We start from the raw sequence: 16,548 nt of genomic DNA, 5'->3' as shown, positions 1-16,548 counted from the left end.
CATCTGAGGAACTGAGGTGCAGGGGGAGCAGAGCTAGCAAGAAGTATAACAGCAAGTGAAGGGTAAGCCAAGAGCAAACCACACACCCCACCACCCCACACATCTGTTCTCACAGGTTCCTGAACATAAGCTCAAGCTAAATCAGACCCTGAGAGCCTGCTGGGCATTTACTGGTCCAAGCCAACTAACATCCCTTGAAATTGCAAACCTATGAAGAAGTCTGGAATCCTAGCCCAAGGCAATCTGGGCTGAAGGGGGCCAATCTGCATGAGCCCAGAGCGAAGACAGGAATCCTAGTCTGGGCTTGGGGTGAGGATACAATCCATGGTTTGGGGTGAGGGCACAGTTCTGAGGGGAAGCCTCCCCCGGATCTTTTTGCCCAAAACTAGGGGTGGAGCTCCAGGACAGGACAATCCAGGGTGTGCCTGATTAAATCAAGAACATCTTGAGAAAAAAAAATGTGAGCCTAAGCCTGGGGCAAGAATCTAATCACCATCTGACCTGATCAAGTTCAACTGAGACCAAAAGCATACACTCACCCCTGAAAAAAGATGTTAAGCTTACCAGATTCTCAAGGGTCAATTGAATCAGCAGGGGGAGGGGACTCTCAGAGCTCTCAGCCCTCAAACCATTGGATAAACTAGTAACAACCCAGAAAATAAGCCAAAAATAACATCAAGGAAGGACTGAAGCTTAAGAGGGTATCCCAACTCCCCAGAAAACAGAGCCTACCTATAATTGGATAGGAAAAATGAGCAAACAATCAAAAGAGAACTGAACTAAAGACTTTTTATGGAGACAAAGAATAAGCTGCACAGACAGAAGGGGAGAACAAAAGCAAAGGAAACACACCCAAAGTCCAAAAGAAAAATATGGATTGGACACAGATTCTGGAAAAGCTCAAAAAAGCCTTCAAAATCAATTATTAGAGATAGAGGAAAAGTGGGGAAGAGAAATTAAAGTAATACAAGAAGAAAGGAAAGTGATGCAAGGAGAAATGAGCCAACTGAAAAAGGAAAACCAAAAACTGACAAAGGAAAAGCAGATCTTAAAAATCAGAATAGACCATCTAGAAACTAATTATTTCATGAGAAATAAAGAAACAATAAAGCAGAATCAAAGGAATGAAAAAACAGAGGAAAGCATCAAATATCTTATTGAAAAAAACAACTAACCCAGAAAACAGGTCTAGGAGAGACAATCTGAGAATTTTGGGATTATCTGAAAGCCATGATGGAAAAAAAAACCTTGGATATCATAAGAAACTATCAAAGAAAACTGCCCAGAGATCCTTGAATGAAAAAATGAAATTGAAAGAATTCACAGATCACCTCCAGAAAGAAATCCTCAATTAAAACTTCCAGGAATATAATAGCCAAATTCACAAGCCACCAAGTCAAGGAAAAAATATTTCAGGCAGACAGAAAGAAACCATTCAAATACCATGGAGCTACAATTAGGATCACTCAGGAACTATTGACTTCTACATTAAATGACTGGAATGCATGGAATATGATATTCTGAAAGGTGAGAGATTTGGGTTTACAACCCAGAGTCACCTATCCAGGAAAACTCAGTATACTCTTTTAGGAGGAAAATGGTCATTCAATAAGATAGAAGATTTCCAAGCATTCCTGAGGAATAAGCCAGACCCAAACAAAAAATTTGAAGGCCAAATATGAGACAAAAGAGAAGCCCAGGAAGATAAATAAGAAAGAGAAAAATTAAGGGACTCTTTAAGGTCGAAATGTTTATATGTGCTCTTCCTCTCGGTCCCATATTGAACCCGAGTTGGAGGCGGCGAGTCCGGTCTCAAAATGGAGGTAAAACAGCCGCCCGGCCGCCCCCAGCCGGACTCCGGCCGCCGTCGCTGCCGCCGGGGGGAGGAGGGTCATGATCCAAAGGAACCAGAGCAGTTGAGAAAACTGTTTATTGGTGGCTTGAGCTTTGAAACTACGGATGATAGTTTAAGAGAACACTTTGAAAAATGGGGCACTCTCACAGATTGTGTGGTGATGAGAGATCCCCAAACAAAACGTTCCAGAGGCTTTGGCTTTGTGACTTATTCTTGTGTAGAAGAGGTAGATGCAGCAATGTGTGCTCGGCCACATAAGGTTGATGGATGTGTAGTAGAACCAAAGAGAGCCGTTTCTAGAGAGGACTCTGTAAAACCTGGTGCACATCTAACCGTGAAGAAAATTTTTGTTGGTGGTATTAAAGAAGATACAGAAGAATATAATTTAAGAGACTACTTTGAAAAGTATGGCAAGATCGAAACTATAGAAGTTATGGAAGATCGACAGAGTGGAAAGAAGAGAGGATTTGCATTTGTAACTTTTGATGATCATGATTCAGTTGACAAAATTGTTGTTCAGAAATATCATACTATTAATGGGCATAACTGTGAGGTGAAAAAAGCCCTTTCGAAGCAAGAGATGCAGTCTGCTGGGTCACAAAGAGGTCGTGGAGGTGGCTCAGGCAATTTTATGGGACGAGGAGGAAACTTTGACGGTGGTGGTGGAAACTTTGGCCGTGGTGGAAATTTTGGTGGAAGAGGTGGTTATGGTGGTGGTGGTGGTGGCAGCAGAGGCAGTTATGGAGGTGGAGATGGTGGATATAATGGATTTGGTGGAGATGGTGGCAACTATGGAGGTGGTTCTGGCTACAGTAGTAGAGGGGGTTATGGTGGTGGTGGTGAACCTGGATACGGAAACCAAGGTGGTGGATATGGTAGTGGTGGTGGAGGATATGATGGTTACAATGAAGGAGGAAATTTTGGTGGTGGTAACTATGGTGGCAGTGGGAACTATAATGATTTTGGAAATTATAGTGGGCAGCAGCAATCAAATTATGGACCCATGAAAGGAGGCAGTTTTGGTGGAAGGAGCTCCGGCAGTCCTTATGGTGGTGGTTATGGATCTGGTGGTGGAAGTGGTGGATATGGTAGCAGAAGGTTCTAAAAACTCATCAGAAAAGGGCTACAGTTCTTAGCAGGAGAGAGAGCGAGGAGTTGTTAGGAAAGCTGCAGGTTAGTTTGAGACAGTCGTCCCAAATGCATTAGAGGAACTGTAAAAATCTGCCACAGAAGGAACTATGATCCATAGTCAGAAAAGTTACTGCAGCTTAAACAGGAAACCCTTCTTGTTCAGGACTGTCATAGCCACAGTTTGCAAAAAGTGCAGCTATTGATTAATGCAATGTAGTGTCAATTAGATGTACATTCCTGAGGTCTTTTATCTGTTGTAGCTTTGTCTTTTCTTTTTCTTTTCAGGTATATTGCCCTGTAAATTGTGGTAGTGGTACCAGGAATAAAAAATTAAGGAATTTTTAACTTAAAAAAAAATGTTTATATGTCTACATGGAAAGAAGATTTTTATAATTCTCAAAAATTACTCTCAGTAGTAGAGAAGATAGAAGGAATTTACTCAGAAAGAGGTTGGAAAAGTGACCTGATTATGATAATATGATGTATATGATGATATATGATGATACAATTATATGATGTATGTGTAAATATGATAATTTGGAATGATGAGTATGTATGATATGATATGTATGCATAAGAATGGCATGTAAAAAAATCAACCAAAGGCTGAAAGAGAGGGTTTTACTGAGAGAAAAGGAAAGGGAGACATAGAATGGGTTAAATTATATAAAATAAAGAGGGGGAAAAATCAATACAGAGAGGGAAGGATAAGGGTGGTGACAGGCAATATTTAAACTTTACTTTCTTTGTAACTGGCCCAGAGAGGGAAAAACGAGTATACTCGGCCATAAAATTCTATCTTACCCTACAGAGGAGTGGAAGGAGAACAAGACAAAGGATGAGGGTGTAATAGAAGGGAGGGGAAAATGAAAGGGTGACAAAAAGTAAATTATTGGTGAGAAGGAATAGAGTGAAAGGGAATAGAGCAGGATCTAAAGGGGATAATAAGATGGAGGGCAATACACAGTTAGTAATCATAACAATGTGAATGGGATGTACTCACCCATTAAATATAAGTAGACAGCAAAGTGGATTAAAAACCATATCTACTATATATTATTTACAAGAAACACATTTGAGTTAGGGTAACACACACATATTCAAGGTAAAAGGCTGGAGCAGAATTTATTATGCAACATCTAAACTAAAAAAAAAGCAGAAATAGTAATCATGATATCAGACAAAGCTAAAGTAGGAACTGATCTAATTAAAAAGAGATAAGGAAGGAAATTACATTTTGTTAAAATGTACTATAAACAATGAAGTAATATCATTACTAAACATCTATGTACCAAATAGTATAGCATCTAGATTTCTAAAGGAAAACTTGAAGGGTCTCAAGGAGGAAATAGATAGTAAGACAATACTAGTGGGGGATCATAACCTTCCCCTCTCAGATCTAGATAAATTGAACCAAAAAATAAATAAGAAAGTAAGCGAAATGCTAGAAAAATTAGAGTTAATCTAGATAAAATTGAATAGGGATAAAAAGGAATATACTTTCTTCTCAGCAGTACATGGTACATATACAAAGATTGATCACGTAATAGGGCATAGAAATATTGCAAACAAATGAAGAACAGCAGAAATAATAAATGCCACTTTTCAGATCATAATGAGGCAAAAACTATAATTAACAAGGGTCCATGGAAAGACAAATTTAAAATTAACTGGAAACTGAATAATCTAATTGTTCAAAACAGGTGGGTCAAAGAAGAAATCAGAAACAATTACAGACTTCATTAAAGAGAATGACAATGAGGAGACATCATACCAAAATCTATAGGATACAGCCAAAGTGGTACTCAAGGGAAAATTTATATCCCTCAGTGCCTATAGCAACAAAATCAAGAGGAAGGAGATCAATGAATTTGGTTTGCAACTTTAAAAAGTTGAAAAAGAACAAATTAAAAATTGCCCAATGAAAACTAAATTGGAAATCCTAAAAATTAAAGGAGAAATTAATCAAATTGAAAGTAAAAGAACTATTGAAGTAATAAATTAGACTAGGAGCTGGTACTTTGAAAAAAAACAAATAAAATAAAGTGCTAGTCAATCTAATAAAAAAAAGAAAGAAGAAAATCAAATTAACAGTATCAAAGATGAAAGGGGCAATCTCACAGAGGAAATTAAGGCAATTATTAAGAACTACTTTGCTCAATCATATGGCAATAAATATGACAATCTAGCTGAAATGGGTGAATATTTACAAAAATATAAATTGCCCAGAATAACAAAAAAGGAAATAGAATTCTTAAACAATCCTAATTCAGAAAAAGAAATTGAACAAGCCATGAAGGAACTTCCTAAGAAAAAATCTCCAGGGCTAGATGGATTCACAAGTGAATTCTATCAAACATTTAAAGAGCAACTAATCCCAATACTACACAAATTATTTGACAAAATAAGCAAAGAAGAAGTTTTACCAAATTCCTTTTATGACAAAAATATGGTACTGATTCCAAAGCCAGGCATACCAAAAACCAAGAAAGAAAACTACAGACTAATCACCTTAATGAATATAGATGCAAAAATCTTAAACAGAATAATAGCAAAAGAACTCTAGCAAGTGATCACTGGGATTATTCACTATGATCAGATGAGATTTATAACAGGAATATAAGGATGGTTTAATATTAGGAAAATCATTCACATAATTGACCACATCAATAATCAAACCAACAGAAATCACATGATTATTTCAATAGATGCAGAAAAAGCCTTTGACAAAATACAATACCCATTCCTTCTTAAAACACTAGAAAGTATAGGAATAGAAGAGTCATTCCTCAAAATAATGAACAGTATGTATTTAAAACCATCAGCAACTATCATCTGCAATGGAGACAAGTTAAAAGCCTTCCCTATAAGATCAGAAGTGAAGCAAGGATGTCCATTATCACATCTTTTATTCAATATTGTACTAGAAATGTTAGCAGTAGCAATTAGAGAAGAAAAAGAAATTAAAGGGATTAAAGTAGGCAGTGAGGAGACTAAACTATCACTCTTTGCAGATGATAAGATGGTATACTTAAAGAATCCCATAAAATCAACTAAAATACTAGTGGAAATAAATTTAAAATTTAATAAAGTGGCAAGGTACAAAATAAACCCACATGAATCCTCAGCACGTCTATATATTTTCAACAAAACTCAGCACCAGGAGTTAGAAAGAGAAACTCCATTTAAAATTATAAAATATTTAGGAATTTATCTGTCAAAACAAGCACAGGAATTATATGAACACAACTACAAAACACTTTTTACACAATTAAAACTAGATCTAAACAACTGGGAAAACATTAAATGCTCCTGGATAGGATGAGCTAATATAATAAAAATTACAATCTTACCCAAATTAATCTACTTATTCAGTGCCATACGTATCAAACTACCAAAAAACTTTTTTATAGAATTAGAAAAAATCATAACAAAGTTCATCTGGAAGAACAAAAGATCAAGAATATCAAGGGAAATAATGGGGAAAAAAGTGAAGGATGAGGGGCTAGCAGTACCAGATCTTAAACTGTACTATAAAACAATGGTCATCAAAACAATGTAGTACTGGCTAAGAAACCGAAGGGTGGATCAATGAAATAGACTATGAGTAAATGACCTCAGTAAGCTAGTGTTCAATAAATCCCCCAAATCCCAGCTTTTGGGAGAACTCACTATTTGACAAAAAATGTTGGAAAATTTAGAAAACAATATGGGCAAAATTAGGTTTAGATAATATCTTGCACCCTATACCAAGATAAATTCAAAATGGGTAAATGACTTAAATATAAAGAGTGAAATCATAAATAAATTAGGTGAACAGAGACTAGTATACCTGTCAGATATGTGGGAAAGGAAGGAATTTAAGACCAAGCAAGAGATAGATAACATTGCAAAGTATAAAAAGAATGACTTTGATTATATCAAATTAAAAAGGTTTTGTTCAAACAAAACCAATGCAACCAAAATTAGAAGGAAAGCAACAAACTGGGAGAACATTTTTATAACAAAACTCTCTGACAAAGGTTTAATTACCCAAATATATAAGGAACTAAATCAAATCTACGAAAAAATCAAGCCATTCCCCAATTAACAAATCAAGGGACATGAATCAGCAGTTTTCACAGAATGAAATCAAAACTTTCAATTAGCAAATGAAAAAGTGTTCTAAATCCCTCATGATTAGAAAAATGCAAATTAAAACAACTCTGAGGTATGACCTCATACCTAGCATATTGGCCAATATGACAGCAAAGGAAAGCCATAAATGTTGGAGGGGATGGGCCAAAATTGGGACACTAATACATTGCTGGTGGAGTTGTGAATTGGTCCAACCATTCTGGAGGGCAATTTGGAACTATGCACAAAAGGCTTTAAAAGAATGCATACCCTTTGATCCAAACATACCACTGCTGGATTTGTACCCCAAAGAGATAATAAGGAAAAAGACTTGTACAAAAATATTCATAGTCATGCTCTTTGTAATGACAAAAAATTGGAAAATGAGGGGGTGTACATGAAAAGAGATGTTTCTAAAATTATTTTCAAGGGTTCAGACATAGTGGATTGAGAGCCAGGCTCAGAGATAGGAGGTCCTGAGTTAAAATCTGGCCTCAGACACTTCCTAGCTGTGTGAGTCCAAGCAAGCTATTTAACACCCATTGCCTAGCCCTTACCACTATTCTGTCTTGCAACCAGTACTCAGTATTGATTCCAAGATGGACGGTAAGGGTTTTTATTTTTTTTTAGTCATTTTCAAACTTTAAAGTGCTATATAAATAACAGTGATGGTGATGAAGAGGAGGAAGTAGAGGAGATGGATGGATAGATGAATGGATGGATCATAGAGTGTATGGAATGTACTACAAGACTAGAAAGGTAAAAGAAGACAATCATAAAGAGCTTTAAATTGGTAGTGTTTATATCTGATTCTGAAGGTAACATAAAGGCACTAAAGTCAGACCTATATTTTAGGAAAACCATTTTTTAAATGCTTCTATGAAATGTTTTACAAGAAATGTTTTAATGCATTGCATCTAAATGTAAAGGCCAGCTATAAGGATAGGTAATGTGATAGAAGTGGAAATCTGCTAGATTTAGAAGAGGAAAAAAGTTGAATTTAAGTTGTGAGTCTATTACCTTCTAATTTTGTGATAGTGGGAAAATCACTGAGGCTCAATTTTGTCATCTGTAAAAACAGATACTGATGTGATATATTTTGTTACATACTTCCCAGAGTCATTGAGGGACTATCTTTGTACCCCTTAAAGCGCTAAGGAAATGTGAATGTTTAAGCAAACAGAAAAGAGCTCCCTACATCAATAAACAAAATGTAACGTGTCTTCTAGGTAAACATCTTAACTACTAATTAAGATTTTCTTCTTTATCTAATTATAACATTTCATTTATAAATGTATAGGGGAAAAAATGAGAATCGAGGTAGATATTAGCCACTTTTTTGTTGAACATAAATCATAACTGCAAAAACTTCAATAAATGGGTTTAAAACATGTAAAATGTTATATTGGAACACAATCCACAGACACCTTCCTGCCCAATATGAAGGTAAAGAAATGATTGTAAACTTGGAATGCTGTTAGTCCTCCTTTAAAGGAGAGAAGGGGGAGGGGTTACAATATGGGAAGGACCCACCACATATTCCTTTAATGGTTTTAGACTTCATATTAGGTTTCAGAGACAATCAAGTCCCTCTGATTAAAAACATATGTTCTTCTACCTACTATTTCATCTATTTCCCCCTTTTGCATAAGCCTTAAATTATACTGGGAAAAAATTTACATTCATTACAAAGCTGTTTGAGTGGTCCTCTCTGCCAACACATGGAGACACATCAAACTGGCATCAAGAACTTAACACATAAGGAAACTATTGACCAAAGTAATCCCATAAACCTCTCAAAGACACGTGCTATGCTTTCTATTGACTTTTTCACCTCATAAAGACATAATAAACTATTAAAAGTACAGATGTTGACCCTCCAAAAAGAGGAAAAGTTGGAAAACTGTGAAAGTGGATGCCCAAAAAAGTGTCAAAGAATATTAAATTGGGGCATATTTATGAACTCACACATTTCTCTTGCAACAAACAAATCACTTTAAAAGATCTCATTTTAAAATAAAAGTAAGAAAGACATGTCCAATGGCCAGGAATACCTTATTCCAGTGTCATTTGTTTGTGGGATACTATGTGCTGGAGCGAAGCAATCTAATACTGGACTAGTCTACTACTTTAGCTCATAGTGAGTCATTCCCATTAAGTTTCCCACTGATGAAATGAAGGCGAGTGTGGGATGCTGTGCATGATACAAGGTTCCTGTAGTATGGATGAAAAGTCATAAGGTGTCAGAGTTTTATGAGATCTCAGCAGCAGTCTAGGATAATCCAAGAAGCCACACTATAGTATACCTGACAGATCTTCATTCAGTATTGCTGAAAGATCTCCAGAGAGGGAAGTCCAGTACCACTCAAGATATCCCACCATCCATTGAATAACAGCAATTTTTAATCTAAAACATTTATATAGTCAAGAGTATACTGCTATCAACAAATGAAGTTTTGATCAGGTCTTTCAACTATTTTTCGCTGAAATTTTAGGTCACCTTTTACTGCTCTTTTCCCAGTTTAGTATTATCATTAGTTTTAGTGGTTTTTCATCACACAAATTCTCAATAGGCACCTTATTGAAATAGTTTTGAATATTCATGTACATTTCTAACTATGGAAGTTCCTAATCCCTGGGAATTTATGTAAGGGCATGGGCAGGTATGGCATAGAATGGACAAGCAGGCTAGGCTTTGAGCTCTACATTTGGAGGGAATGTCCCCAAAGAAGACCCAAATCCACTGGCATATTGTAGTGTAAGAAACTAGACAAGATATTGCAAGAGTTTAAGCAAGCCTACATTTGGAACTGACAGATGAAACACAGAAGGGACCCAGAGAGAATGACAGTTGTCCTGAGTGCAAGGAAGTCTGGGAGGGGAACCAATGGATGTCTTTCAAGCTTGAGGCACAGCTGAGAAGGAAGGAGTTGATTTGAGGCTGCAGCACCTTCAAAGCTAATCTGAAGAGTTTTCCTGGGACTTGCAGTGAAGACCAACCTTTCTAATTTATCTCTATCAGTTCCTGAACCCAGTGGAGAACATTGAACATCAGTTTCTTCACCTTTGGCCAGGGGGGTCTGGACTTCTGTGGGGAGCCAGCCCCTGTGCCTCTCAAAATCTTGCCTTGAACATTGTCTTGCCATATTCCAGTTGTTCCCAAACTTTTTTGGGCTTCCGCCCCCTTTCCAGAAAAAATATTACTTAGCATCCATGGAAATTAATTTCTTTATTTTAATAGCAATTAATAGGAAAGATAAATGCACCTGTGGCCATCACTGCCTCCCTGGATCACTGCAGCACCCACCAGGGGGCAGTAGTACCCACTTTGGGAATCACTGCTATATTCCCTCTTTAGTTAGTAATAATTTTAGGTATAGGAGCACTTGGGATTTGGGTCAGAGAAGCTGGGATTTGGGGGAACACCTAAGAATCTCTGTGGGTTACCTTGCCCAGTCAAGAACTGAAAGGGAATTTTAAGGAATCACCTGCACCCCCTTTCCCTGACACCTTCATCATTCATTCCTCAACTATTTTGTTCTTGAATAAACCTTCTTGAGTTGCCGTTTAATTGTAATTGAGTTGGGAGGGAGACAGAATGTGTGGGTTATAGGAGGAAGGAAAGCAGTTCCCCATTTTGAGATTAGATCCAACTGGGGATCTGGAAGGTTTCTGTGGGTACTGCCCAGCATGAACAACTTGTTGAGGGTCCCACTTGTTTCCCTTCTTAGAGCCCTTTCTCTAACTACCTAACCCCAGCACAACCATCTAGGGGATCCCCAAATTCCTGAAACCCCATTTTGACACCCTATTAAGGAGGGGTGGTTATATAGAAGTATTGGCCCTTGTTCATCAACCAGGTTACCATACCACACCTCCATCACTCATTCACGCCCCTTCTTATGAGTCAGTTGGCTCATAGGATCCTATATCTAGAGATGGAAGCAACATCAGATGTTATCTAGTCCAAATCCTCATTGTACATGTGGGGAAAATGAGGCAAGAGACTCTTTTTGAGACTTGCCTCACATCATACAGATTATGTCAGAGGCAGGTTTTGAACCCAGGATGTCTGAATTGGGTGCCACTATATTCTCTCCATTGTAGCACAAATACAAAACTCCACAGAAAGAAATGAAAAACAAAAAAATGGAAAAAATGATCTGAAAGAACGGCACAAGATAATGATTACATATTATAAAATCAATCACAGTAAGACAATATTTATTATGTGAATTATCTGTGGAAGGCACTGGAAATAAAAAGCTAGAAATAACAGCCATTGCCTCATAAGCTGTGAGGTACTGAGTAGCATGTTGCTGCTTTTCTTTCATTTCAGTCATATTCAACTCTTGGTGACTTCATTTAGGGTTTTTCTTGGCAAAGATACAAGATTGGTTTTCTACTTCCTTCTCTATTATACAGATGAGGAACCAGAGGCAGAGTTAAGTGACTTTTCCAGGGTCACACAGCTAATAAGTGTCTCAAGATGGATTTGAACTCAGATCTTCCTAACTCCAGGCCAAGTCCTCAACCTACTATGCCACCTAGCTGACAAAAAATAGCAGATTTTAAGTCATGAGACCTAATTGAAGTCCCACCTATAATACTGTGTAACTCTGGACAAGGCTCCTTATATATTCAGGTCTTAGTCTCCTCATCTGTAAAATGGTGATAACGATGACTCCCATATCAGAGGGCTATTATGAAGACCAAATGAAATATGTGCATAGAGTTTTTAAAGAACCAAATACAATCCGTTATTATCACTAAGGACTTCAAGATTCATAAAACACTTTAAAAAACAGCAATCCTGTGAGGAAGGTACTGTAAGTACCTTTTTAAATTTATATATTTTACATATAGTATTTGTATATAGTATATATTATATTTTCATAATATATTATAAAACATAAAATATAAAGTAAATAATATTTATAGTATATATAATTTTCATATATTTATAAAAATTTATGTTTTTCAATTCAGGCTCAGAGTCATTTGCCCAGGGTGGCACAGTTATAAAGTAGAGCCAGGACTAAAAGGTATTTGGTCCAGATACCATAACTCTTCCCATTGTGGCACAAAAGTGATAGAATTTAACCTGGAAGCTCCCTTAAAGACCATCAAGTCCAACCCCTTCATTTACCAAATGAGGAAACTGAAGGCCAGATGATAAATGGTTGATGTAGAGCTAGAAAATATACAAAGTGGTATTTAAGCCTAGGTCCCAGTCCAGGGTACTCTCTCCTGTATCAGCTTGCCTCTCTAGTATGCTGGGGATTTCAACATTTCTGGATTTGTCAAGGTAAAAACTGGGGAGGGGGAGACTTTCTCTAAAACCTCTTTTTTTTAATAAAAAATTCTATAGATGTCATGGGGGGAGGTGAAAATTAGGCATGGTAAAGTGTGAAATTCTGCTTACCAGCTTTGCAAAACATATCTCTCTTCTAGGGGGCTCTTCTCAGTGATCTGGACATCAGAACTTCTTACATAAGTGGGATGTCACCATTCATTTTTAGAGTGGCTGCCTATCCAACATGTTCCAAAGGCATATGATAGGAACAGGCATGCATCACTTTAGAGACATGAAAAGCTTGAAATACAGTTCATCACATCTATGATCTTCTAAATAAGTGAAGAGAATCTTCTCAGGTTGGATGCAGGCTCAGTCTTTGGAGGCAATGAAGCCATGAATCCAACTTTCGAAAGAAAATGCCAGAGCAAATAACTTTATAAAATATTCCTCAGGTTTAACCAATTAAAACTTCAGATTTTTCCATGGTGGAGTTCAATGATAGATACATTCTATTTCTGTTCTCCACGAAGAACTGAGAACAAGAAACCTAAATAGGACCTTGTTTGCTCAGAAGCAGTACTGTTAAGAGTTAGGAATATATATCTATATATATATACACAACAACAACAACATAGCTATTCTTTATATATCTCACCAAAAATTTAGTTTTATACGTTATCCCACCAGCAACTTACTGAGGTGTCAGGCAATATCAAAACCTAAATCAGAGTGAAAGTAAATCACTCTCATGATGTTGTGCTAGCTAGCAAAAGGTAGATGGAACTACATTGCATAAATTTCATTTTTAGCTATCTCTTTCATTTCTATGCCATTGTAGATTGGAAGTTCCTTAAGGCTCCTAATATCATGTTGTAACAGTATAGGAACTTAATAAATGTTTGCCGAATTGAACTAAATTGAACTGAATTAGACAGTATTAACAAAATGTAAACTCTGAGAGCAAGGACTATGTCATGTTTTATCTTTGTAACCCCAATCTTAGCACAATGACAGGGGGCCAATAGTTGTTTAATTAATGCTTGTTAAATAGATAAATGAAGGTTTAAGCAAAGATCTAACACCAAAATAAAAAAATGAAGTTATATCTGGAGTCTTGGGATCTAGTGTCAGAAGACTAGTAGCTTGACTTCTTACTTCTTGTCTAAAATCTCAAGTTCTGTTTTTCCTCCTCTGTTTCAGCTCTTTCAGTTCTAAATCTACAATCCTATGAACAAGGTATCTAAATTCCATTTACTGATCTGAACTTAGAGAGATGAATTCTGTGCCAGATGATTAGGAGACTTATCTACAGTTAACTTATCTACAAAACAAAAAGTAGTGATTAATGCTTGCTAGATCCTGAGGGTCATGAACAGGAGACTTAAGGAAGAACACTAGAGTGATAAAACTATATAGAATGAGCTGTCTAAACATTACTGGAAAGATGATACAATAGTTCCCTTTTCTCTAGGATTTATTTGCAAAGATCTTTCCATAAAAACAACCTTAAGAAGTAGGAAACTCAAGTTTTCTGGTCCCAATTTTGTGGATGAGGAAATTTAGGCTTAGATGCAGATAGTGTAGAGGAGCAAAATAGAGGAGGAATAAGGAATGGGGTAGGAGGAAGAGAATTAAGTCCATTTTGACAGATCACTTGTCTGGGGCATAGGGGCTGTCTTAGGGTTCTAAGATGAGGAGGTGCTGAGTTTAGTTTGACTCAGAATTTTGAGACAGCAATTGTTCATTTGCACAAGATAAACTGTAGAACCTTGGAGTCAAATGGGAAATAATTTGCCTCAGTGGTTTGCAAATGAAAAATGGAGAAATGGAAAACTTAGATTAATAATTGGGGGAAAGTTGGATCGAAAATTGTTCTGTGATTATATATTTATAGATGGAAAATAAGAATTTGGTTACTAGCCATAAATTAAGGTAGCCTACTAGTACCTAAAAATCAAATACTGAAAACCAACTTTATTACATGCTCCAACAAACTCATTTCTCTTCCCTATGTTCTCTAACTTTGTTAATGCTATCACTGTCCTAAAAATAACTTTCAGCCTAAAAGAGCAGGGATTGGATTTAAGCTCTTTTCAAGAAGGATTTATTCTTAGTACTTATAACCACAGAGTCTAGTACACTGAAGAAGGGCTGTTGACTTGAAAAGTCAAGAATACTACTTGCTATTGATTTTTTATATTATTTCAAATAATGCAGGGACATGACATAGAATTCATTTTCTCTAAAAATGAATATAATAGCCCATGATATGGAGAAAGGAAGTAGTACTGAAATACATCTTAGGAGGCAATTCAGAATACTAGGGAAGTTCCTGTTAGAAAATAGGAATACAACCAATTTTTAACTATACCCTCTAGTAAAAAAAAAAAATTGTAACAGAGATAACTCAAAGCATCATATAAAAAATAAGTTCTTCTTGTCTATGGATATTCTCATCATAGCACTATAGAAAATTAACTAGAAAGGAACATAAAGTCCACCTAAATCCAATTTATTTTAAAATATCCTAGACAATTGCTCATCAATGGGAAGACTTCTAATTATCAGCTTCCTTTGGTATAGTTCATTCGTTTTTAGAAACTCATTATGGAGGTAAATGGAGTAAATATCCCTTTAAATACTACTTTTGGTTCTTAGTTTCTGAGAAGTAGTATAAAGTATAATCTTCCTTCCAAATGATTGCCCTTCATATAACTGGAGAACTAAATTCCATTTTCCTCAGTCTACCTGTGTTTAGCAAAATATTCCTATATGCTCTAGCCTTTCTGTGCCTGGGTCCAATGCACTTAAATGGGGCCTTCCTATAAGTGGTAAGAGTCCTAGCTGGTCAACAAATGGAAAGAAAGGCCAAGAAGAGTACAATTGTGACAGAAAGCTGTATTCTTAATGCTTTAATTCCAAAGTAGGTAAAACTACAACAGTGAAAAATAAATAAGTAGAGTCTTTGGGAATATAAAAGACAATAATCCAATTTCTCAGTGATTTCAGTTCCCTTACATATACAGTAAAGGGTCCTGGGTAACCTTGAATGGCTTTTTCAACTCAATGACAACTTCTCATTCTCCTACATCCAGACAGACACCAAATCACCAAGACATAATCAATCTCTGGGACATATGACTATTTCTTCCTTTTTCCCTCCTATAATCCTACTCCAGGCCAGACATCACCCTTCTTATTTCACTAGTCTCTTTCCCTTCTAATAAAGCATAAACTTTCAAAGTGATTGTATTAGACTATGATCTAAAATCTTTCAGTAATTCCCTATAAAATACCTTACAAAGTCTAAATTTTTCATGATGGTGTAGGACTTAAATTAATATTCAGCAACTCCAAGTATTCATTTTCATAAATTATTAATAATTACTAGAAGTAAAGGAACAAAAATGTAATTATCTAACAAAATAAGACCACGTGACCAAGCTTTCCTTGTCTCTTTAAAAGGTCTGCTCCACCAAAGCCGTGCCAGGAAGAAAAGAGAGCTACACCAAATTTATATCCTCCCTACATCAGCACATAACATGAGGACAGTGGAGTGTTGGAAATTGTAGCTTTTAGGGTAAAATATTCTAATTACACAATGGTATTTAAGGTCACTCACAATGTGGTTCTAACCTCTCTCCAGGCTCATCTCCCACCACTTCCCTTCAAGCACTACTAGGCTCCATTCAACATAAACTTTTTCACATTCCCCAAATATATTCTCTACTTTCTCATCATCAGATTTTTGTTCGAAACACTTCTTTCATCATTCTATTGCAAATATGCCAGTGGAAGTGCTTGTCAGCTCCAGGTTGAGGGAGGGAAGAAGGGTGGGAAAAATCACAAATCATTTAACCATGGAAAATATTCTAAATAAAAAATATTTCTTTTACTAAGAATTTTCTATTCTTTACATCTCCACATGATTCAAGTTAAATCTTTTATGCCATCCCCTCTATTAATCCTCCTAGCTGAATATTAACTTTCCTCCCTCTGTACTCCCAGATCACTGCCATTTGTGGGACTGCTATATCAAAATCTACCTCATGAAGTTCTTTTTATCTGTATCTTATCTTTCTCTGGACTAAAATCTTTGTGAAGACAAGGGCTATATCTTCTTCATCTCCTACTTCCACATAGTACC

General features: G+C 36.4%; 2 protein-coding genes across 5 annotated transcripts in view; one reads left to right on the top strand and one right to left on the bottom strand.

Annotated features, from left to right (window-relative positions):
- Positions 1–16,548, bottom strand: part of PRDM5 (PR/SET domain 5) — a 271,300-nt gene that overhangs the window by 196,390 nt on the left and 58,362 nt on the right. The gene's annotated exons all lie outside the window — the stretch shown is intronic.
- On the top strand, positions 1,769–3,006 carry LOC123253034 (heterogeneous nuclear ribonucleoprotein A3-like). 3 transcript variants are annotated; one of them, XM_044682303.1, is made up of 2 exons: positions 1,769–1,823; positions 1,890–3,006. In XM_044682303.1, exons 1-2 carry the CDS (start codon positions 1,818–1,820, stop codon positions 2,958–2,960), a joined length of 1,077 nt encoding a protein of 358 aa, XP_044538238.1. In that variant the 5' UTR covers positions 1,769–1,817; the 3' UTR covers positions 2,961–3,006. The 3 variants fall into 3 exon arrangements, with proteins under 3 accessions (XP_044538238.1, XP_044538239.1, XP_044538237.1); XM_044682304.1 differs by having other exon boundaries at positions 1,818–2,637; positions 2,770–3,006; XM_044682302.1 differs by having other exon boundaries at positions 1,818–3,006.

The sequence above is a fragment of the Gracilinanus agilis genome, chromosome 6 (assembly GCF_016433145.1).
Source record: "Gracilinanus agilis isolate LMUSP501 chromosome 6, AgileGrace, whole genome shotgun sequence".
In the NCBI taxonomy this organism is placed as follows: Eukaryota; Metazoa; Chordata; class Mammalia; order Didelphimorphia; family Didelphidae; genus Gracilinanus; species Gracilinanus agilis.
This window is presented reverse-complemented; position numbering and strand designations above follow the sequence as displayed.